The 24,601-nt window shown below is 29.8% G+C and overlaps 1 protein-coding gene across 5 annotated transcripts in view; it reads left to right on the top strand.

Annotated features, from left to right (window-relative positions):
* The window catches only part of LOC121132531 (potassium voltage-gated channel protein Shab), a 72,368-nt gene extending 61,136 nt beyond the window's left edge, over positions 1-11,232 (top strand). For all 5 annotated transcript variants that reach the window (XM_071894179.1, XM_071894183.1, XM_071894181.1 and 2 more), the window contains exons 3-5: positions 5,842-6,025; positions 7,346-7,777; positions 10,684-11,232. In XM_071894179.1, the coding sequence (XP_071750280.1) occupies positions 5,842-6,025; positions 7,346-7,777; positions 10,684-10,934 (867 nt within the window). In that variant the 3' untranslated portion in view covers positions 10,935-11,232. The remainder of the gene's footprint in view (positions 1-5,841; positions 6,026-7,345; positions 7,778-10,683) is intronic.
* The last annotated feature ends 13,369 nt before the right edge of the window (positions 11,233-24,601 follow it).

The following is a 24,601-nucleotide window of genomic DNA, read 5'->3' as shown; positions in this document are numbered from 1 at the left end:
ATTATTTTATGTAGCTATATGTTTAACCTTTAATGACTAAAAGTGTTTCTTTTGAAATGTTATATGTACTTTCACAAAAAAAATGAAATTCATAATTATAGAGTTGTTTCTAAGGCATATTATAATATTTTGGTAAGTAAATCAGTTTCCTTTCATTTTAATGTTACTTTTTCCACAAAAACTAAATATCAAGTAAAGGTTTTAAACAAAGAAAAATAAATACATAGAAAGTAACAAGATAACAAAAGGTATAAAATGACAATAAGATTATAGTATAACGTCAAATTTGTCTCTCTTTCCTTATATTAATAGTCGGTAATTCCAACTAGAGAAGTGATATTCAACTTTGATTGAATCGATTGGTGTAATAATAAGTTAACTGATCAACTTATTTCCTTTATTTAACGCTAAAATCATAATACATATTTATACCCGGAGAAAAAATAATATACAGTAATCCGGGGGGGTCCGCAAAGCAAAAAAATAAAGGAATTTATGCTTTTTTATTGAAAATTAGATTATAATTTAATTTTTCAGTTTTTTATATCAAAAATTATCCTTAAAAAAAATAATATTTGAGAAAAGCAGTGGGTTTTAAAAAATAGTTTCCAAAAAATTTAATTTTTGTTGACAGCTATTCATTTTTGAATTTTTTTACAAAAAGTTTAATTTTTTGTGAATAGCACTAGGTTTTTGAATTTTTTTTAGTGGATAGCTGTGCATTTTTGAAAAAAATGTATCAAAAGAACTCCACACGCTTGTCTCTATAAAAATTGTAGCCTACTTCACTTCAAGAGTTCCACTCATATTTCTCTGCATAAATCCAACAATTCTTTTCATTCATTAAAAAAATTATTACAAATATTGCTATATTCATAAACATCCTTTTAATTATGCACCCCCTTATATACTCCTTAGGAGTAATTAAAGTAGGAGTTTTTGCCTAATATTTAACTAATACATGACGTTTGAATGTTTTTTATATTTAAATCTATGAAAAAAATAATATCAAATGTCCAACCATTGAGGCCCCGTACCCACGGTTTCTTTTTTAAAACGATGTTGTGTTTCTGTTATGCAAATGGAAAATATACTTAATCTGAGTCGGTTTAGAATTTTGTAAACTCATCCTTTTCTTTTTTTTTTTTTTTTTTTTTTTTTTTTTTTTTTGTACAATTTGCTTATATAAGTTTCAATTTGTCCAAGCAGATGGTACAATTTACTTAACGTAAACGACGTTCTTAAATTCTTCCACTCCATTTTTCAAAAAATATTCTTCAAGATGAAACAGAACACCGATTTCGTTTGGATGCAAGCCCAAAACGGATAAATATTTGAATGTTTTTCCTTGGAAAATGTTGCCACGTAGAAATGAATTACCTTTATCTTTGATATTATAAAAAACCTTAAAAAAAGAGACGTTTGACTGAAACTTTGATTTTTCTAAATATCGTGTGATAATTCAAATAATAAATTATACAAGGTTTGGCAGCAAAACCTGGACTGTTAATGTTTATTTTCTCATTGCTATAAAAATGTTTAGTGATTATTATTTGATATTCTGTTTCCACCAGGTTTTTTTACATAAATGACTATACTAATAATTTCATCATCATGCACTAGCATAAGCAATAAGACAGCGCATCTCAGATATCCTAGATGCTGGAGTTGATGTAATGAAGATTACATACATTTTTAAGTGTTCTAGGAGCCTGATTTTTAAGTTGACCAATATGAAAAAAATGAAAAATACATCATCAGGATTTGAGGAAGCGGAGGGCATAATTTAAAGAGGGATACGAAGTTCTCGTTAAGTTTGGAGAAGAATATAAATGAAGATCCCACTAAGTGGATGAATCCCCTCACTTACGACTTTTCCGTGGCTCCGCATATTTTGGGATTCGTTTCTTTCACAAGGACCTCCAGCTACCTTCTGACAGAGGGAATGAAATCCAGGAGGCTCGAGAGGGGCAAGAAAATCATCGCATAGATCAAGGCAAATGGGTCAATTGTGAAAATTTTTGTCGGACAAGAAGATTTTCACGGTTTAAAAATTCCAAAACCGCTGGAATAACCGCTGGCTTGGAGAAACAAAAAAAAAGGTCCAAGGAGTTTACCAAAACAAATATCCGGCCCAAAAAAATTGTCCTTTGCATTGTGGCCACTGATGGAAAGAAGATTCCTCCGTTCTTTTTCAAGGTTGGACCGAAACTCAGGGAGGAGGCCTACTATAAAGTGCTTAGGTACATCATCTTGCCATGGGTGAAGCCCAACTATCCGGAGGGTAAGTATGTGCGGACATAGGAAGGCAACTCCTCTCACACATCCACCAAGTGCCAAATGTTCTACTTTGATAACATGGCTCAATTCTGGTCTAAAGAGATATGGCCCCCTTCCTCACCAGATTTGAACCCATTGGACTTTTCTATATGGGGCACTTTGTTGAGGGAAACCAACAGGACTTCACATACAAATGTGGACTCCTTGAAGTTCTCCATATTGGCTACATGGTACAACTTGTCAGAGGAGTTTGTCATCAACTCCTGCACGGCCTTCAGGCAACTTGTCAAGGCTGTCATTGATAATGAAGGTGGCCATATTGAGTGGAAAGAAGTATCAAAAATCTTGTCTACAATTTTTGTTTAATTTTTTTGCCTATTATTGAAAATATACAATTATTGGTGTATTACTTAATCCATCTTTCGAGTCCATGTTTTGCTTCCCTTTAAAAAATTCAGTCGATTCATGAAGTAAATCCAAACAAAGGTGTATAAGTTTTTTTTATTTGAACAAGCAAATATATGTTGTTATTTTTTTAAACACACCTAAGTGTTCACTTCAAGGTTCTTTCTAAAAGAATATGCGTCGTCATTTTTGCACCTCAAACTCAAATAAATCTACAAAGAAAAGTTCCCGCGTCAATGAACATAATTACATTATGAGCTAAAGGAACCTATTTTCTCTTCTTTAATAGGAAAATAATAAATCTATTTATCATTGTTGACAAAATATTAATAAAGTACTCAGTATTACAACCTGTGTCAGGTAATCATTTCCCTCTGGGAGACGCTACAAGAAAAGGTAGTAACATAGTGAAAATGATAGTGGATTGTTTGGAGAAAATTAATTCTTAATTCATTTAATTTTCTAGGTATTTATTTATAATTACTTTAAACAAAATTTAAAAAATGGTAAATATGTATATATATATAAGACAATGGTGTATGTATAACGGTGCTTGGATATAACGTCGAAAGAAAAAATGCAGAAAGGGCAAAACGTCGAATATACAAAACGTAAAATAGACAATTTTTACAAGAATGTTTAAAAACAAAATATGCAACAAAAATACAAAAAGATCTCAGGGCATGATGAAATTGCAAACAATTAATTAATATTTTCGTTTTTTTAAATTATCTTATTCCCTTAAGTATGTAAGAACATTTTAGAGCGGAAATAATTCTATAATTATGGTATAATCAATATTATTTATTTTCTCGAATATTTTCTTCTGCAATTTAATAAATTTACAAATTATACCCAATAGCATTGATATATACTAATGACTCGATAGTTTCATATTTAGCACAAACAGTTTCAAGTTTACTATTTAAGTCTGCATTTTTTTTATAACCTTTATGTCCATTTTGAAGTTGATGAAAAGGAGAAAATCCAATTTTTTTTTACTTTATAGTAAAAAACAGCCCAATAATTCATAAATGTGTTTGTGTAAAGTATAGGCTTATTATTTAAATTCTGGAATAAGATACTAAGATACTCTAGACAAAAGAAAAATAACTCTAGATAGATAGCTGATGTGTTCAGGGATCTAATTCATTTTCGCTCTTTGTAAGGAGCTGAGTTAAATATTGTTAGTCTTCAGGTAAACCATATAAATCCACGATCCTATTTTCTCTTAGAAGTTGTTTGCTTTGGTTTAAAAACATGACCAAAGGTTTATGATAAAAAAGATTGCTTAATTCAGACTTTTTTTGTAAGATGGTTGCAGTAGTCATCATAACACAAGTCAACAAAATTTTAAATTCCATACGCAATTCTAGTAGTACTGGACGAGTTCATCACGAACCTCTAATTCATTTTTTTTGGTATAAAATTGAGTTTTGAAGTTATTTTGTTTGTAATTTCTCAATATTCTTAATTTAATAATTTTTGACTACGAAAAAAAAAATCAATTATTTATTAAAATGTTATTTTATTTTGATTTCAAATATGTGCTTATAATTAATTTGCGATTGTTTATCAATGAGAAAATGCAATTTAAAGATAAAAAAACCAAAAGATCTATGGTTTTTTTTATTTTTTAAATGAATAAAACCTTGTTTGTGCTAAATGCTGAAATTTTTATAATCCTTTGATAATTAATTATATTGTATAAAATAGGAAAAAGTTAATAACGAGATTTTAAATATTAGACTGGTCTACATGATATTTCTGGCAAAAAGATTTAAAATTGGATAGGATTATCTATTTCTGTTTGGCATTCCTTTGAATCGAGAACCTTCTTTGCCTTTGTTGGTGCAGATCCCCCCCCCCTTGATAACCCATTATTAGATTGTTGTTTTATTACAGAAGTATATTTATGACTTCATGTTTCATCCATCAGTGACGGAAACTATGCATAAAGTCCAACGGATTCTTCTTGAACAGCTGCTGCAAGCCGTCCTTTATACACTTCAAAGGATTTTGTTTTTTTGGTCAAGCGTGAGCACATATCTTACAAAAGGTTTTGTCATATGCAAAATATTATATAACAGTTTATTTGAGATGCCCACAGTACCAGCAATCTCATGCACCTTCATTCTTCTTTCATTCATCACCATATCATGGATTTTATCAATGATGTCTGGAATAGAAACCTCATTCTTCTTTCATTCATCACCATATCATGGATTTTATCAATGATGTCCGGAATAGAAACCTCAACAGGGCGTCCAGAAAGTTCAGCGTCATTTGTGCTCCTATAAACACCCCCCAAATTTTGAAACAACTTATAAATTATTTTAACCGAAGGTGCAGCATTTCCATAATATTTACCAAGCCTTTTTTATTTTCCTGACTCGTTTTGCCTAAAATAAAGTAATATTTAATCAACACACAAAATTATTTTCGAAGATTTTTTGAAAATCACTTCCCTTCCTTGATTCAAACGAATGCCAAACAGAAATTAATAGACCTTGAATATTTTATTATTTTTTTAATGTTCATTCTGTTCTACCTACTATATTGATAATTTTAATAAAAGCCCAATTAAAAAAAAATTAAAAAAATATCCCTTATAGTCAATTTCATATTTTTGTTTGTATTTATAGAATTTTGATCTTAAATACAATATATAGCTAAATATTGTATTGAAACATATCACAAATTGGTTTGGAAAATCACGTTCTTCATAATTTAGTCATATTACTCCAAGTTTTTTGGATTAGCCGCTCTATAGAGATTATAGATTTAATTTTTAAAGAAAAAAGAAAGATGAATTAATAATCGAAGTAATTGCTAACAAAAATCAAGACAGTTATATTATTTGCAAAACTTAATGAAATCACATTTAATGTTCTTCGAAGTGACAAAAAAAGGAAAGAAATTAATGGGAATCAAAAATAATGAATTAAAACTTTTTATTTGTATATGTCAAAAATATTGAAGAAAGTTTTTGGGTTTTTTTATTTTTAGATTTTCAATGATACTTTGAGGGTTTTCTTATACACACATTATTTCCTAAATATAGCTCATTACTTTTTGTAAGGAGAAAATGCAAATTTTGATAAAATATGCCCCTTTGGTCTAACAGACTCTAATATTTTTATGTCTTTCTTTCAGATTGTTAGTATAATATCCATTACATTCATCATAGTATCCACAGTGGCCATGACATTAAATACCATTCCAAGCAATGACCAACATCATGATGAGCACGGCAATCATGTAGACAACCCCCAATTGGCTATGATAGAGGCTGTTTGTATAACTTGGTTTACCATTGAGTATCTGCTTAGATTAGCTGGTGAATTACAAATCCAGACAGTGGAGGAAATAAGTGTTTGATCCCTTGTAGACTTTGTAACTTTTCCTACTGAAAATTTTTTTATATGGAATTGATATCTGCAGACTTTTGCTCCATATTTGTTTTTCCGAAAAAACAATTTTTCGAGTGTTCATATTCTATAAAATCATATAAGTAAATTAGTATGTAAGTGTTCTTTTGCAGAAAAGTATTTTTTTATTAATTATATTTAATAACGAGCATTATATAAGGAGTTGTAGTAATTTAAATTAATTAAACGATATACTTTCTCGTCAATCTGTCAGTATTTTCCAATATGAATAATCCATCATACCCAATGATAATTAATTGATAACAGAGAAGTGATTTTCATTTCTTCCATGGGGTTTGCTGTCGTGTTTGTTCACTATTTAATATTTATTTAGAGTATTAAAACATTGGAAATAACATTACTTCATTTACCTATATGAAATATATAGTGTATGGACCATAGCTACTTTGCATACTATCACTTAAATTAAATTATAATATAAAATAGTATCCCTTCGATGTGGTGAAGTTGTCCAATCATTTTGTATTAACAAAAAAACAACGTCAAGACAACTATTTTTCCAGCGCCATACTTGACAATGGAGGCATGTTATGACACTTTTTTGTTCATATAATACCTCTCATTGTTCATATAAACCTACCATTAAAATGATAGACTGCTCCTTTCTTTGTCAGTGGGTAAACTTACAAAATCGACAAGGGATCAACAGGGAGTCCGTAGGATTATACTTTTTGGTGTAATTTGGCTTGGTTATTGGAATTTTATTGAAAAAAAATGAAAGAAATTTAAAAAAATTGTAATAAAATTTGAAAAATTAAGTTTATAAAATAATACAAAAACCCACAGTCATTGACAAAAACTAAATTTCTACAAAAAAATTAAATTTTTTGTATACAAATTTTAAAAATCCAAAGCTTTTCTCAAATAATTAATTTTTTGTGAAAAAACAATCATAAATTTATAATTCAAAATTTCAAATTTTGGGGAAAAAAATTTGAATATTAAATGTTTCCGAAATGAATTAAAAAATCTAAAGCTATGCACAAAAACTTAAATTTTAAAAAAACTAAATTTGAAAAATTAAATTTTTTGATAAAAAAGATAATATTTAATTTTCTAGTAAAAAGAAAAAATATTTAATTTTGAGGGGGGGGGCTACAGGCCCTCCAGCTAACCCCTTGCGGACGCCCCTGGTTAAATACGTATTTTCTATACTGTATGTATACTTATTAATTACATAATAACATAATATTGTTTTATAAATATAGGTGCTCCGGCAAAGTGGAATTTTATCAAGGGAGCTATGAACATTATTGATGTTTTAGCCATAATGCCATATTTTGTTTCAGTTTTTTTATTGGAATCTAGTGGAAATGTAGGATCATTTGACGACGTTAGACGTATCGTCCAAGTATTTCGTATTATGAGAATACTTCGTATATTTAAACTCGCTCGTCATTCCGTGGGGCTTCAAGCTATAGCCTATACACTCAAAAATAGTTATAAAGAATTAGGACTGTTAGTCTTGTTTATTGCTATGGGAGTGCTCGTCTTTTCTAGTCTCTGTTATTTTGCTGAAAAAGAACGAACTGGTTCAAAGTTTTCGAGCATACCTGCTACTTTTTGGTGGGCTCTTATTACGATGACAACGGTAGGATATGGAGATATGTATCCTGAAACTACAGTAGGAAAATTAGTTGGTAATTATTAACTGCCTTGATACATATATAAAATTAAGTTCGACTGTGTTTGAGATTTTTAAGACGCACATCTAAACGAAATATTTTATTCCAACTATTTCTTACTTTACAAAATGCAAACATATATAACTATTAGAATGATGGAGTAGACCCAAGGTTATAGATCCTGGTCATAATCAGTGAAACCTAAACCTGGTACTGCAACTAGGTAAGTAGAAAACAAATACAAAATTGGAGCAAATTCGGTTAATGTTTACCTCTTGCACCATTGCAATTTCTAAACACGTAAGAAACAAATTTTCTTTTGCCGTTATTTTAATACATGTTTTACAATACAATAGAATCAGATGCCCCTTTCTTTAGCACGACAATAACGTCAGCTGAACACATATACAGACACAGTTACTAATACATGTGTCAAATTTTACTTCGTAGTAACGTAAGTATTCATTTTTTGTTTTAAGCAGGTATTACTGATTGAAGAATTTGTATTTGTTCATTAGTAGCCTTAGTCAATATTTGAATCTTGAGTAAAACTATTCTTTAGTCTGAGTAATTATTTTGTTGTGATATCAATTATCCATCTCTGGACGATAGACTAGAAGGGAAAATATCCTTCAGCTTTGCAAAACGTTGTCCAATAATACTTTTCTTAGAGAGGATTGTAAGGAACTGGTAATCCTGGTAATTGTATCCATAAGTGAGGGAAAGGATAAAGGTTTCGACATTTCATCTGACCTGGTGCCTTACACAAAGTAAGGTGGATCTCTAAGCTTCTTTATGTTATAAAGATCGATCTACTCAGGAAAAATATTGTCCAAGAATTACTTAAGTATTTGTGACTAGACAGTAGCAGAAAATAAATCGTCTTGTACACTTTAATATTTTTGATTACATGTCTTGATGGTTTACAGCCCCACTTCCTTCAGCAGCACCTTTAAATGATCTCATACCAGTCAATACCAGTCAATAAATTGATGTATGAAGATCTATACATCAAGGCATTTTCACCACATTCCTAGTACATAACTGCAGAAAATGTAACAATTAACATTATTTTTTGATCAAGTTAGAAATCAAAATCAAAATCAAAATTACTGACTTTAATGCAAAGACTCTGCAGAAAAGGCACTACTCAAGATATTTTCTTCCATATCAAACAAACAAAAAGTAAAAAAATAAGTAATTGGTATTTAAAATTGTCGAATGATTTATGTATTTATATGTATAAATTAGTTACTAATTTAATTATAAATTTATATTATTTTATAAAGTAGATAATTAGTCAAAAAGAAAATAACTATTCGGAGAAATTGTTATTATTTTTCTTCTTATTTTCTGCACTGAAGTTTAATAATGTCCTCTTTATTTAATAAACGGTCTAGGTGCGATCACTTCTTGCTTGATACAATCAAAGAGAGTGAAGTGAAAAAGAAACAATTATTAAACAAAATAATCTTTATTTAATATAGAAATATGTAACTCTAACCATATTTTTTATTAGACGGATATTAAAAGAGTTATGTTTGATACACATTTAAAAATTGCAATTGTCCAAGAGGTAAACGTAAACCAAATTTGTTAAAATTTTGTATTTGTATTTTACTTACCCAGTTGTAGTACAAAAATTAAGTTTTGCTGATTCTGATAATGTTTGGGGAACTGTATCATCCTAATATGTATATGTACATTGCTAGTAGCTACAAAGTTCCAAGTGTTGAATAATAAATTTCTTTAAGTGTTTATTTATTTAAATGTATATACATATTGCAAATGAATTTAAAAATAATTCGGTAAAATTGGAATGTCGGCTAAATTTTATATCAGTCGAACAAGAAGGGTAAAAAGTGCTCATTATATTTGTGTTCTAATATATATCGATCCGCCAGTTAGTTTGAAAAGGTATTGATTCTTTTAAACAAAAGTAATCAGTTTTCACTGTATAAAAGCGATTAAACTCCCAGCTTTAACTGTCTTAGAGACAATTAAAAATTACTATCAACACATACCTCCCAGTATTTTAATGTGACATGTTTTTGCTGCCTTGCTTCAGGAGACGTGTTTTGAAGGTTTGTAAAAGAAAAGGATCCGACATATAAAAGAGACAAATAGAAAATTCTACGTTTATCAATTCTGTAGAGACAAATCTCAAACAACTATTTTAACTTACCTTTATGTAGATCTTTGTATCTCAAGCGATGCTCAAGATTGCTAGTAATAATTATGTCTGGTAAAATGATTGGTGTAAAAATATTCAGACAAAATCGTGGGGTAATATCATCGTGAAGCAAAATCATTCTAAGATCTATGATTATTAATAGTTTAATAGCAAAAAAATACAATTGTCTGCAATTTAATTGCAGTTATATTATATAAGGGCAATCTAACTATTAAATGATATAAAAAAAACCCTGCAGCTCCTCTTTGAGCATCATGATCCCTTTTTTAACATGCAAAAAATACATCCCAGACCTCAGGTTGTACATGGAAAGTGCTCAGCCTGAAAACAGTTCAAATTCCCCCGCTGCCACATTTATATACATCAAAGACCCCTTCTAATATCCTAAACGATAGTCAATCATTTAATAGTCTAAACTGGCCTCAAACTGATTTTTTTGTTCCTTAAAGTAAAAAAGGAAATCTACTGACTATTGTTTTGGGTATTTACAGGAGGTCAAACATGCCTGGGATGGGGTCATAAAAGGCTTTAAACAAACTTCCTTTGAAGAGGACTTTAGCACACTTGCAAATTGCTAGACTAAAAGGCATATCATATTTTATATTAGTATCTAAATAAATATATTAGTTATTAACTCACACGCATATTGAACTTTTTTACCTTCGCATATAAAATAAATACAAATTCTTATTAATGATCTCTTTTGTACAAATTCTTTCTTTTTTAGGCTCTTGCTGTGCGATCAGTGGCGTACTCGTTATGGCTCTCCCCATTCCAATCATTGTGAATAATTTTGCCGAATTTTATAATAATCAAATAAAGAAAGAAAAAGCTCAAAAACGTAGAGAAGCCAGAGATAAAAAAAGGACTGATGACAAAAAAGAAGTCTTTAAGAATAAGAAAAGACGACCCAGTGCCTCCAGAAATGCTATGGATGATCTTGAACTTCAAACAATTGATATTTCTTCTGTCAGATGAAAAAAAAAAACGACTTGAAACTATTTGTATGACATTATTGTTATTTACCATTTCTTTCATTTCTGCTCGTCATAAGTAACTTTTCCCATTCCTTGTAATTTTTCTTCGTATGTGAACATTTATAAAAGTCTAGAAACTGATGGCAGCAACAATACTATGAATTATATCTATTTTCGAACCTTATTCATGCACTTTTTACAAAATGTAAAAATCTCACTTTAATATTTCCCATCAAGTTGTGTAAACAATTGGTTCACAGACAAAACGTGTTGATAAATACATTCTCATTTATATATAATTATTAAGAAGATTATTATTCAAAATAAAGCTGACTAAATTAGTTAGATGACAATACACAAATCATGGGATATCCATGATATTTTGATCCATCAATGTCGAAAAATCTATATGTTGTACATGTCGTTACCATTATTGTACCATGTAGCCCTGGTAGTTAGCCAAATGAACAAATCTAACCAACTGTTGTTTAACTCTTAAGTACTCTCAGACTATAATTGTTCTATATTTTCTCCACAATTTTTCCAATGAATTACATATATTTTAAATCCTACACCGTATTTGATTTGATCGTAGAGATAAAATACAACGAGTAATTATGTGAAAAAGTACTTGAAGCCGTCAAAAAATGGAATAGTTAACCAAAAATGTATGTTAATTACATAGAAGGTGCTTCAAATATTCTTATTTTTTTAAATATTAAAAGTTTTTTGTTCTAATCTATTATTATATGAAGTATAACAATATTTTATTCCAATTTTTAAATTTAAATATAATATTTTTTAGACCTAAATAATAAATTAATCCTAATTTTAGAATAATTATGCGAAAACGCATATCCTATTTTTGACATTCCTCACTCTACTTTTTAATTTTATTACTAGTTTCTTGAATTGTGTCTTGCTTGTGGCCACAATGTTAATGAATGATCTGAGAATCGTTCCTTTGTTTCGGAGATTTTGTAAAAGTTGCCGCACTTGAAGGCCACACAATCCGGCTGGTTCAACCTGGGAATGTATATGTAATAAGTTTGAATTTATATATAAATAATTTAATGCGAAGTAATGAAAAATGAGATTTAAATTAGTATTTTAATTTGAAAAAAAAAATGATGGATCTTATAGCAGGAAATAGTGTATTTTCGAATGTTTTGGCCAACTATTAATTTTCCCTTGTCTGCTGTTGTAGCGTCGAAGAGCTTCCTTTCCTATTGCTTAGTATTATTACTCCAGGTATTTTATCTATACTCAATACTGTTTTATAAAAAATATTACTTTGTGATATTATATAAAAAGTGTTTCTATACATTTGTATTTCTATAGGATAGCCAAAATATCTTCATAGAAATAATAAAACGGTATATATACAAAAGACAAAGGATCAACTAAAAATATATTCCTGTCCTTTTGGAGTCGGAGCATAAGTAAAGAATAAACTATCACTTTGTTTATTTATCACAAAGAATAAATTATGAAATAGCCATGACGTATCAATTCAGAAGATGGAATGACAGCTGACTACTAAATACATTGGGTATATGTAAATTCGTGGGTGGATAACATTTCATATAAAAATATTCAAATAATTTACTAATATATAATCATATTCTATTTTTATTATTGATCACTGATATCCCTGTAAAAAATATGACCTGTATTTATGTAAGAATAAAATAAACTGAAAATGAAGGTTGTTGCACTAAAAATTTGAATAATTTTTAAGAGCAGAGAAGGATAGCTGTTATAAGCTTGTACTAAATCAATTTCAAGCAGTCGTGGAAGTAAGGAATAAAGACAAATCCCACTTCGTAATATGCTTTAGAAATAAATTTTAATAATATTTTTAATAGGTTAAAGTAATATTTATCATAAAACATACATGCAAAATAATGATAAACCTTGTATTTTAATCTTTATTGAGTAATGAAGAAATTTTGTCTCCTTTCAAATGAAATTGTAAGGTAATTAAAAAATTTAAACTGCTTATTTTCTTATCATATCAAAAAAATTCTAACAAGCCGTAATCAAAATTTGAAAATAAAGTTGCAAGACAAACTGCCCTTCCAGCTAATTATCTGCCGTTCACATATCCTTTAATGTATATCTCTTATTAAAACATAAATAGAAATAATTAAATTTCACAAATCTTATTACTTACAAATAGGATTCAGTAATTTAAAAATTCGTTTCCTGAGAAAATTTTCTTAAAACATGAAGACATATAATCCGATTTCACAAAATTTACAAACAGGATCCAGTAATTTACAAATTTGTTTCGCAGGAAATGAGAAATTTTAATTGATTATATATATATAATTTTGGAACTGAAAAGAAATCAAAGGAGTACAACGTTTAATCATCATTACATCAGAAAAAAATATAAAGAATATCATATAAAAAATTATGTATAAAAATATAAAAGAAATGCTTTTTTATGAAGAAAAAAAAAATTGATTAAAAAATGATGAAAAATATTTTTCTAGTTCTGAACAAAATTAATTTAATTTAAAAAATATATATTTTCATGGGAAGTAAAGTATATATTTACGTGTCTTGCGGTTATACATATATAATTTAAAAGTGTTTAAAATCGTCTTTGATATTTTAGAATATGAAAAAAATTACTGATAGCTTGATTATATTTACATTTTGTTTAGCAGAATTGAATTTTAGATATAAAAAGCTCATTTGAAAGTGTATCCCTTTAAATATGAATATATTGTAGGCATAGAGATAAAGTACAAAAGTGTCCGTCAAAAAAGATGAAATAGTTGACCAAAACATTCAAATTGCAATAATTATTTATGTCAAAAACATAGAGCCCTCTTCAAATTTTTTCTTTTATTAAATGTTTACTGTGATATGATAATTTATTGATATAGTTACATCAATTAAGATATGTCAATTGGTTAATAAATTATTTTTAAACATATTATTTCATGAGGTATGTTAGTAGGTATTCAATTTTTTAAATTTAAATACAATTTTGTTTAGTCTTTGCAGATAATAATTATGGATTTGGGAGATAATTCTGACTATAACTCAATTCAAGAAAAAATAATCATTGATTCTTAAATTGATTAAGAATTGTGAGTATTCTACGAACTTTAGTCTCTTGAATCCTCTCACTTTCTTTTTTCCCTAATGGTATAACTTTATACCAGTATAACATTTTAAAATAGATTTAATTAGTACGAATATATGGATTTGATTTAGGAGATGAATAAATGACATGATCATTAATCGTATTACTCCAGGTATTTTATCTCTAATGATTGTAAGTCATAATTAACTATGAATTATTTAACATTGGTATGGACAATACAATAGCCTAACGAAAACTTTCATGTTTGAAATTGAAGATAGAAATGGAACTGCCAATCTTCTAGGGCTGGAATCAGAAACTCGCGTCTCTGGCGACGCATACGGCTCTTTTATCCAAATGCTGTGGCTATGGGACGGAGTAAATAAATAAATATTCAAATTGTTAATACCTGTGCATTAATTGGTTAAAATAAAAATAGTGTGTATCTATTGCAACATTCAACCCATTTCGAAGTATGGAGAAATCTAAGAGAAAACAAATATCTGAAGGAAATAGAATATTTAATTATGCCTGGGAAGATTCGTCTGTTTTAGCTCTGATAAAAACGGTTTATCATTAGCCCTCATTTGCCGCGGGAAACTTGCAACAATAAAAGACCAAATGTTGAAAGACATTTTAAAAATAAACACACTACCTTTGCTCAAATATATGCAGAGGAGAGAATAAGAAAACAAGGCTGTTTTAACAATAAATCCTAAAATAAAAATAAAAACAGTAATTACACTGTTTTCTTTATTTTAGGTATCAAAAAGTAATTTTGGCTTGCAAGGATTTCTTTACCGTTTTAAATGGGCTCAAATGGCTCTTTCTGTCTAAAAGGTTAAAAGTAAGAGGTAATTACATTTTTAGAGGTCAAGGTCAAGTTAAAAGTCACACAAAATATGCTTTAAAACCGAATAATCGATCATTACTTTTAAAAAAATCGAGATACATAGCTCAAATTAAATGGAACGACTTAGCTGAATGACAACGTGATCGGATTAAATTATTCTCTTGAACTGAATGTGCGTAGATTTGTAACCCGGGTTGTTCCTTCAGAAGGAAATATACTTTATATATATAGAATTCAAAGACGATTCCTAGGTTAGATGGAGTAAATGAATTACTATAATGTTTACTTATACATAATCAGTGCAACTCCATCTAACCAATGAAAAAGGGTTTGCATCAATGTGAGTTTAGGGTCAACGGCTTAGGTAGCACAAAACATTATTTTTGTTTATTTTTGAAGCACGATTACTAATATATTGCTATAAGACTTTGCTAGAAGGTTCCAGATATTAACAGTTAGAAGTCTTTAAATTTTGAGAGTTTCAAAGTCCCACAAAATATTAAAAATGAAAAATTGAACATAAATTTTTAGAGGTGAAAGTTGCAGAATTTTTTTTTTTTTTTGGATATATTACACAAATTAGTCGCATTAATTTTTAATTTTTATGGAAAATGATTTTAAGTGAGGATTTGCGCTTGAACGGGTATCACCTTCAGTATGTATTAGTTAAAAATAGGGAATTTTTATCCTATTTGTGCAACTCCCTTCGAATTGAACTAATATATTAACTTTTCTTTCATCTAAGATTGTTCTATAACAAATTCTATTTGACAAAAGATTAATCTACTTTTTTTCATATAAAAGAAAATTATATAAATTCCTATTATTTTTTTCTCGCCCTTTGTAGCAAGAAAGTAATTTTTGTATATACATAGATGTTTTTATCTACATTCATAGAGAAGTGTGTATTTTTACATGAGTATTTATCAACTTGATCTCATTACAAGATACACTATATTTAGACGAGTATTCATTATGTGCATACATGTAGATACGGTGTGTTTTGAACTGGCCCGTAATTGGTAGTATAAAGAATAAATTTTATTTTCCGAAGCAGTTGACATTATTATTTAATTCTTTAGTAGTGAACATCCTTTTCTAAATAGATTCAATTTTATTCAAAACCTGTTTGAACATTCGTGTGACTTCATAAAAGAGGGAACAGAACCTTGAGGATTTGTTGCAGAGATATAATTGTTGGACTCAGTGTAGAATTCGGGATCGTCATCGGAGTAAAACTAGCATATGTCATTGTTTATATCTTTATTTCTTTCATCTCTTGTCACAGCTGATTAATGAAACGTCATGAGCATTATTCTTTCTCTCCTCCAAAACATTATTCAAATTGTCAGAGTTACCATGTTGATTTTCGGTTTCTTTTTTTTAACATGCCCATTCCACACTGGATTTTCACCTTTGATTACGTATTGCTAACATATACTCTTGAAAATTTGACATGTGAAAGATATTGAGTCTTACAACTTTATGGGTCCACAATAATTTCAATCCTACAGCAATTTATATTTGCAATGTACTGTAAGTATATAATATATTTATAAACACGAAACCTTCATATTAGCAATTAGTCCAAAATACTCTAGGAAAAACAAATTTGTCTTTTCTATAACACAGCATTAATGAGATTACATTAGAAAATTTGATGGATTAAATTCGACAATCAAAAGTGCCCACGGACGATCTCTCGTGATAAATAGACCAATTTTTGCAAATTTAAGTATTATAATTATTTTTTAAATAATTTGCTTTGAAATGAGCCCAAGCAGATCTTTCTATAGCCAAAAAATTAAATCTGTGGCAAACATTTTTGTGATTTTGGTCATTTTCAGTATTGCGCCTGTGACTAATGTTATGTTGGTTCTTATTTATTTGGTCCAGTACGGTCAAGTTTTGGCTTAGGACTGGTCCTATTGGTCCTTGGGATCGATACTAAACTGCCAGACCTTGAAATTTTTCCTACAAATGTCAGTCGTTTATTAAGCCAAATAACATGTATGAAATATGTACCAGGTGGTCTATTGAAATTTGAACACTCTGTCAAAACTGCCAAACTGGACGCAGAGGAGCAATGATAGAAACCCATCTCCTAAGTTGCAAAACTCTTTTGAATGAGTCTTTTAAGTTCTTTTTAAACTCTTTTTTTGACACTCTCTACAGCCCTGATTCCAACACACTAAACTACACCTTTCGGTTGCATGTCAAGGGTAAGACCACCAGTGACTCTCATACAATTACCAAGGCCATAAAAGCCACTGTTAGCCATAAGAGAGGACTACATCTGCAGTGAGTGCCAGAACTTCTGCCGTCACCTGGAAGCCAACATTGTCGCTAAGAACAGTTACACTAATGATTAAGAAAGCTCAGACACACATCTATTTAGAGTATTAATTTTGTTGAAATTCTATTGTTATTCATAAATTATATGTTAGTGAACCTCAAAATTCAAAGTGTTCAGATTATAATACACCACACGGTGCTAAGGCCATATAATGGACATATTATATGTTTACTTAGTTACATGGTTTATTATTCGTAAAAAATGAAAAACACCCTTATTTACGTCACGAGGGGATCAACTATCCCTTCTTTAAAGACCAACAAATGGGGCTGCACTGGATAGGACTTGACTAGACTGCAGTGCTAAATATGGAACGACACACCACTACTGGTGCCCCCCATCAACAAGGCCTCTGGGAGCAGTCATGGTGTAATCAAGTCTGGGTGAGTCACGCCAACATTCATGCTCTCATGGACATTATCAGAAGGGCCTAGGGCACTGTCTTGAAAACATCCAAGTACAAGAAGGTGTGCGGCAAGGTCAGGGGGAGGATTGGGAAAGTGCTGCCCACTAACTTCATATAGTTTTTAGTAAATAATATGCTCACTATTCGGCCGTCCATTAAAAAATGAACAATTTTTGAAAATGACACACTCTATTCTTTTCATGTGTGATTGATTAAATTTCAATCCCACATGAGTAATAAAAGATCTAAAAGCCTCTAAAGTGAAATAGCAATTATGGTAGACCCCTGTACTTTAATCTCGTTATTCCGACTACAAATACCTAGAATATAATATCCTTAATGCTTCTGTAAATGATTAAGAATGGATATTACATGAGGAAAAATATTTGAAAGGATGTCACAAATTCATTAAACACATAAAATGACCAAGAATATGTCAGGAATAATAATACATCTGATTCATTGCTTTCCCAGATGGTACTTGTTCCAACATTTTTAATATATGAAAAAAAAAAGTTGATAGGATATACCGGTTGTTTAAAAAGTATTTTAACACTTTACTATCACATTTTGAAGCAATCCAAAATTCTGCTTGATGAAGTTGAGCACACCTTTGTTTTAAACAAATTTATAATTTGATCACAATTGGCCTCAATCATGACCTCCAAGTGAGACTGGAGTGATATACAAACATTATAAATCATGTACTAAGCGTGTAGTCCATAGAACTACGTAGTTCCATAGTCTATGTCTTTATTATTCCACCTTAGTTGACTTTTAATATTACTACGACGTACTTGAAACCCACTGCACTATATTTGGAACCTTATAATGTATTCGAATGGGTCGAGGTCATTGCTCTGTGGAGTTCAAAGTTATTTCAATCAAATTCTCATACTTTTTGTCATTCAATCTTTAACAGTATTTGCAGGATGATAATGAATCCTCTATTAAAACCACAATAGATTTTTGACACCGCTTAGTCATTTTCTTTATATTTGGGATAAACTTTTTTTCCAAAATGACCCGGTTAATATCAAATGTCTTCTCATTCAAGAAAAAGTAAACCCAATTTTCATAATACGTAATAAAATTCAATAGGTATTGAACACGTTCGAAACAGAGTTCTTTGTACCGTTGAGACCAAAAAATATTCTTTAAATAGACTTCGGCCCATCCTCTTCGACATAATTGTACGTGATAGCAGGGCAGAAGGACTTCTTCTTGCTAAGGTTTTCGATTCTGAGGTGAGGAAGTTCTTTTTTGGAAAAACAAAAAAGATTTTATAAGGAATTTTTATTTGGTCAAAATATTTTGCAATAATTTTTGTTTTCTTCTGAGATCTTTCGTCTTCATATATGTTGATTCAATGTTTTATTTTCACATGTTTTCGAAGTCCAGTTGTATTTGAGCTTTTATCCATTAAAATTATTTCCACAGGAATTGCATTTACCCTTCTGTATCTTTCTATTTTGGGAAATTGATCAGACACTTTGCTTCAATGGGTATTGTGCATATCCACAAAAGTTATATATAACATAAGTAAATATTTTAGCTTAAAATTATTCTCTCCCGAAGAGCCTTCCAGTACGTCCTATTACACGGCAATAAAAAAATACGGGAAACTAATAACATATGATTAGATGTAATAAAACAAATAAAAGTAGAATATGACGAGTAAAACGTGCATAAATAATAAAACGTATAAAAAAAACAACTAAAAAACGAGTCAAAAGTCTAAAATTCACATTCAAAACAATTACTTCCAAAAAATATCATTAGACTTAATAATTCTTTTCAAAGATTTCAAATATATTGATAATATTTTCGTGTAGTATCGTACCAAATCCGCTCCATATTGCCATCCATAGCCCGACACATCTGGAATCCTCAATGAGAAGGCTGAGTATCGCGCTGAATAAATGTTCATAATGTTTTCGTCTTTCAGTGGTTGATAGGTGCATAACTTGTTCGCAATAAGTACTTGAGCGTTAGACTAGGCTCAAGGCTAAATCCAATGCATTAATATAATGAGAGGAATTAATTTCATTTGATACTCCAAACAATATAATCGCTTTTGTTAAATTAGATTCTACGTTGTCTTCTCTGTTGACATTCAATGATATGGCTCCTTTTAAAATCCAAAGCTAAACCCAATCAACAAAGGCATGAATAGTAGAATTCAAAGTTCTCCCAGAGTCTTTGCATGGAGTGTTGGAATATTTGAAGTTGTGTTGTGAATTCCTTGTCATCCTTTATGTGAAGTAACGAATACGGAAAAACATTTTTTTTTTAGTGATTCCTTATAAGTTTGCAAGCTTATTTCTTGTGAAATTAATAGCTGAAAATGAATTAATCTTTAAGTGTGTCTTTCCCTCAATATAATTATCTAACTGCATTAAAAAAATCTATCCGGAAAGGTTATTAAAAGAAAGATTATAATTGGCCATAAGCCTATTAATAATGATCGTTCACCTAAGCGTCCTACTTATGAAGAAGTAGAAACCCTAATCTATAATGCGTACACTAGAGTCTACGTTGTTCGTTAGACCTTCCAGTCTCTTCTTCATTTATCTTCGTTTCAAGAATCGGCTGTAATGTTATTTTATCAATAAAGGTTCTGGGATCAACATGGTACGTTGGAAATAGGTATGGTTGGAAAATAGTCAGGATGACGGCAAGTGGGTTTGTATTTACCGTTAATAGAATGTTTGAAAAATATTCGACTCCCATAATGAGTCTTCCACAAAGTTCCATCATCATTCACCCTTTTAATAGCCTTGATCCATGTTTGATATTAAGAAGTGGGAAACAAGTCATTTTTACGTTTTCAAGTCCTTTTCCACAAGCATTATTCCATCGTGGGTAACAATAGGGCTTCATTTTACGATTTTGAACACTCGAATGACTGTTACTACTTATTAGTAATGAGTAATTACTAATTGTCAATTTAATATTCAGTTAACAACAATCAATATTTCATTCTAATTATCTATTTTACACCACCAAGGGGATAAACAAACACATATTGAGAGTTCTATTATTGTCTCTAACCAAGAAAATAGAAAAACAAAGCAAAAAAACTAAAAATATGAATATACACACTGCGCAAACTTTGTTGATATCAAAGCAATAAATAAAAACTTTTGGAAAACAACACAACAAACACAAAGGAACAAAAAAAAAATGTTATTACATCGTAATAGTTGAGGTCATAGAGAAAGAAATATATATAGGCTACAAGGTGTGCAACAGGTTGAGCAATACTATATCAGCTTATAATGAGGGTACGTTCAAAAAAATTACGTCATAGTTGATTTTTAATAATATACATTTATTTTAATGGGCTTATATCGGATCTGTTGACGTCTTAGACTAGAGACATCATGACTTAGACTCATCTCCGGAGCATGAGGCATTGGACTCAGAAGCATAATAACTTCAACTTGGAAAAACTATTTGCTATGAACATGTATATGTATATTGAGTAAATCAGGAGATAATTATGGCTTAAAGCGTCATAATAACCATTTAAGTTAGTTTTTGTGGTTTGAAATTGATGATATTACTATATGGTAAAGTGATATATGTTTCATTTCCTCTGTAAATTGATAGAATCGTCTCCATGTATTGCTATCAAGTTGGATATTGTATGATTAATCAGACTCAACTTGGACACGATTGCAAGAAGGCATAATAACTAAGAGTAGTCTGGAAAAGTTTAAAATAACTTAAACTCGGGAAAGATGGATTCGATTACTTCACAGAATATTACATTAAATTGAAGGAGTGTTCTGTTAAATCTATTAATATATATATAAACAAAAAATATTATGTAAATATAATAATAATAATAAAGTCCAGGGCAATTAGGTCCAGAACCATAAAAAAACACATTGTAGTTTAAGTTTAATGCCCCGGAGTTGAACCATACCTAAGATAAATAAACTTTCAAAACAAATTTACTAAAACGAACTTAAATATCCAAATTATATGGAATACATAAAATTAAAACTATGAAATGTGGTAAAAGCTTTTCCTAAAAGACTTCATTTTTCTGTTAAAAACTCTTCCAACGTTGGATTCCATTGATGGAATAAACTTGATCCATTCTGATGCTGTCTACCACGTATTTGTTCCTATGTTTGGAATTTTTAGTGATAAGGCCACATATCTCACAGATGCAGTCAAATTATACCTCTCATTTCTTCCACAACAATCGGTTCATATGACGTCAGCCTGCTCGCAATAAGAGCTTTTGAGTTTAGCAGAGCAAAGTCAATTGCTTTGGGTTTGGGCGAAGCTCCTTTTTTTCTTTCGTGAAAGTCCAAACAGCACAATTGCTTTCTGAAACGTTTCATCCCCACCCATCAAACTTTTTTCATTTAATTTTACAAATTACTTTAGAATGGTTAAAGACAGACAATCTACAAAAGCATGGACTGTGTTGTTGAATATCTTACCACAGTCCTTACAAGGGCTTGAGCAAAAAAAAAATACAATTAGCAGAAATATGTAATTGGACTGTGAATTTTTTTTGTAATTTGTTCCTCTCATCGATGATTTGATTCTGCTCTTCTAGTTTTCAGGGAGACTCAATTGTCTTCTATGTAGATAACATAGTATATCCGTCTCACCTTCAATATTAGGCATTGCCATTTTTAAAGGTCAAGAGCATGGCATAATATAGATACCTGAAGTCTTCTCGAGAGGAAACTTCAATCTCCCGTCATTGAATAGATCTGGGGAGTGAATATCGTGTCTAGCTAAAATGATGTTGCAAATAGGATATTCTTCCAAAATAAATGTATCCTTTAATTTCCTAAAGAAAAACTTAACAATATCTGCTATTGAGGCGTCATTAAAGGCAGGATCATTAGTCCCGATAACTAATTGATCTGCACCCTATACTTGAGACAGTACCATGGTTACATCGTTGGTAAAATTGTTTCCCATCATAAGCCTTTGTTCATCTCCATGTATTTCTTTCTCTTTGGTTAAAGCTCATAAAATTAAGATTGTCTTTGTTTTTTTTATAGTTCAAACTGGCTAAGAGCTACCTTTACTATTTTAGGAGAAGGGTAAACATCGTGCCATAGAAATCAATGTTTGGAGTAGAATAATTACTTTAGTATTTCGCTGGTTCCCCAAAAACCGAATAGGAACTCGTATAAAGAGGTAAAGAGTTGCTTAATTATACGAATGAACTACTTATAGGTAATATGTAACTTTTTGTGTATTCTCTTTCATTTTACTTTAACGACTGAATTGGTAACTAACAAATAAAAAATATATAGCTTTAACTCCACCATAAAAGGCAGGGTAGATTGCAGGAAGGTGGGGTGTAGCCCCCCCCACCAAAAAAAACTGAAATATAATTTAATTTTTCTAATTTGTTTGCCAAAAAATTTAATTTTCCAATTTTGTTTTCTAACAAATTTGATTTATTGTAAATTGTTATGAATTTTTGAAAAAAAAATATTTGATTTTTTTTTCAAATCATTTTTTATTTCTGGACTTTCTTTCAAAAAATACTCTATTTATAACTGTATTCATATAGCGACTGGCCATGGATTCCCACAATAAAAAACTTGGATTTGTACCATTGCCATTTTTTTGAATTTATACATTAATATATGATCATTGATCATGCTTCGAGCTACGTATAGCTTATCCCTCCATGATGATGTCAACGAATAAGAAGTTCTACTTTATAACTCCAGGGATTCATTGTGTATCAGTTTGATTCAATCATCAACTCTTGAACACTTACATAACCAACAAAACAGTTATCATTTCATGAAATATATTGCAAAACGAGGATAAATAGTTTCTTGATTTTATATGTATAAGGTTTATATTTGGTATATATATTTATTTGTTTATACACGATATTCCAATCAGTTGATGTATAATATTGAAGGCCTTGGATAAAACGGGTTAATAGAGTCCTACGTCTTAGAATTATTTACTTAAAAAAATACTACATCTCGTGGCAGAATGTATGTGGAACTTTTCATATCGGAACACAAATTGAGCTAAGTTGTCAAGTTATTTGTTATTTTTACTTTTTGCTGTCATGTATAACCATGAATTATTAAAATGATTCCTACCTTTACTATAAATTATAGTATATAAATATGTGCAAGTTTTTTTTTTTTAAACATTTCCTTCAATGACGTTAAGTACCAATTAACGATTAAAAACTATAGTCAAGTAATACAGTACATTTCCTAGTAGTACGCCCACTTAAAAATAAAATATTTTTACCCATAAATTCAATCGTTTATTCATTGAAAAAAATCTGTTGATTTTTCAAGATATCATAAAAACTTATATCGATACTATTTCAATATAATATCTTATTTTTCGAAAATAATTACTACTACAACTTTCTTTATGTCTCAATTTAAGGTTATATTCATTTAAGGATTGACAACAAGTCTTTTGAAGCAACCCATTTTCTTAGACTATGATTGTTCGGTATATAAAAGAGCTACTTTTCAATTTAATTTTATAATACTCTAATTTATTTTTATTGCTAGTTTTGAAATAATTTATGTACTTTTTTATGTTTTCGAAATATAAATAATTTGTCTCAATATTTTTTAAAATTTTTAAGGTATATTTAGTTTTAAAAACTGAAAAGCATTTTAATCATAATTATTGAATCAATAAATTTAACAGTATATCTACTATGACGTCACGCTCCATCAACAATGGAAAGAAAAAAAACCGCGTGGTGGAAGATATACATCAGTCCAAATATGCATAATTGATATAACTTGTATATAAAGGGTGATTCAAGACGAGCGGTTTTTTCCAGTAGGGATTTTTTGACAGGCGTGAGCGAGTTCTGTCAAATTCATACGTCATTTTAACTTAGTATTGTTTTACAATTCTTCATGAAAAGATATACGCCACAACAACGTTTACAAATTGTTCAATTG

Source organism: Lepeophtheirus salmonis, chromosome 2, assembly GCF_016086655.4.
Source record: "Lepeophtheirus salmonis chromosome 2, UVic_Lsal_1.4, whole genome shotgun sequence".
NCBI classification, from domain to species: domain Eukaryota; kingdom Metazoa; phylum Arthropoda; class Copepoda; order Siphonostomatoida; family Caligidae; genus Lepeophtheirus; species Lepeophtheirus salmonis.
This window is presented reverse-complemented; position numbering and strand designations above follow the sequence as displayed.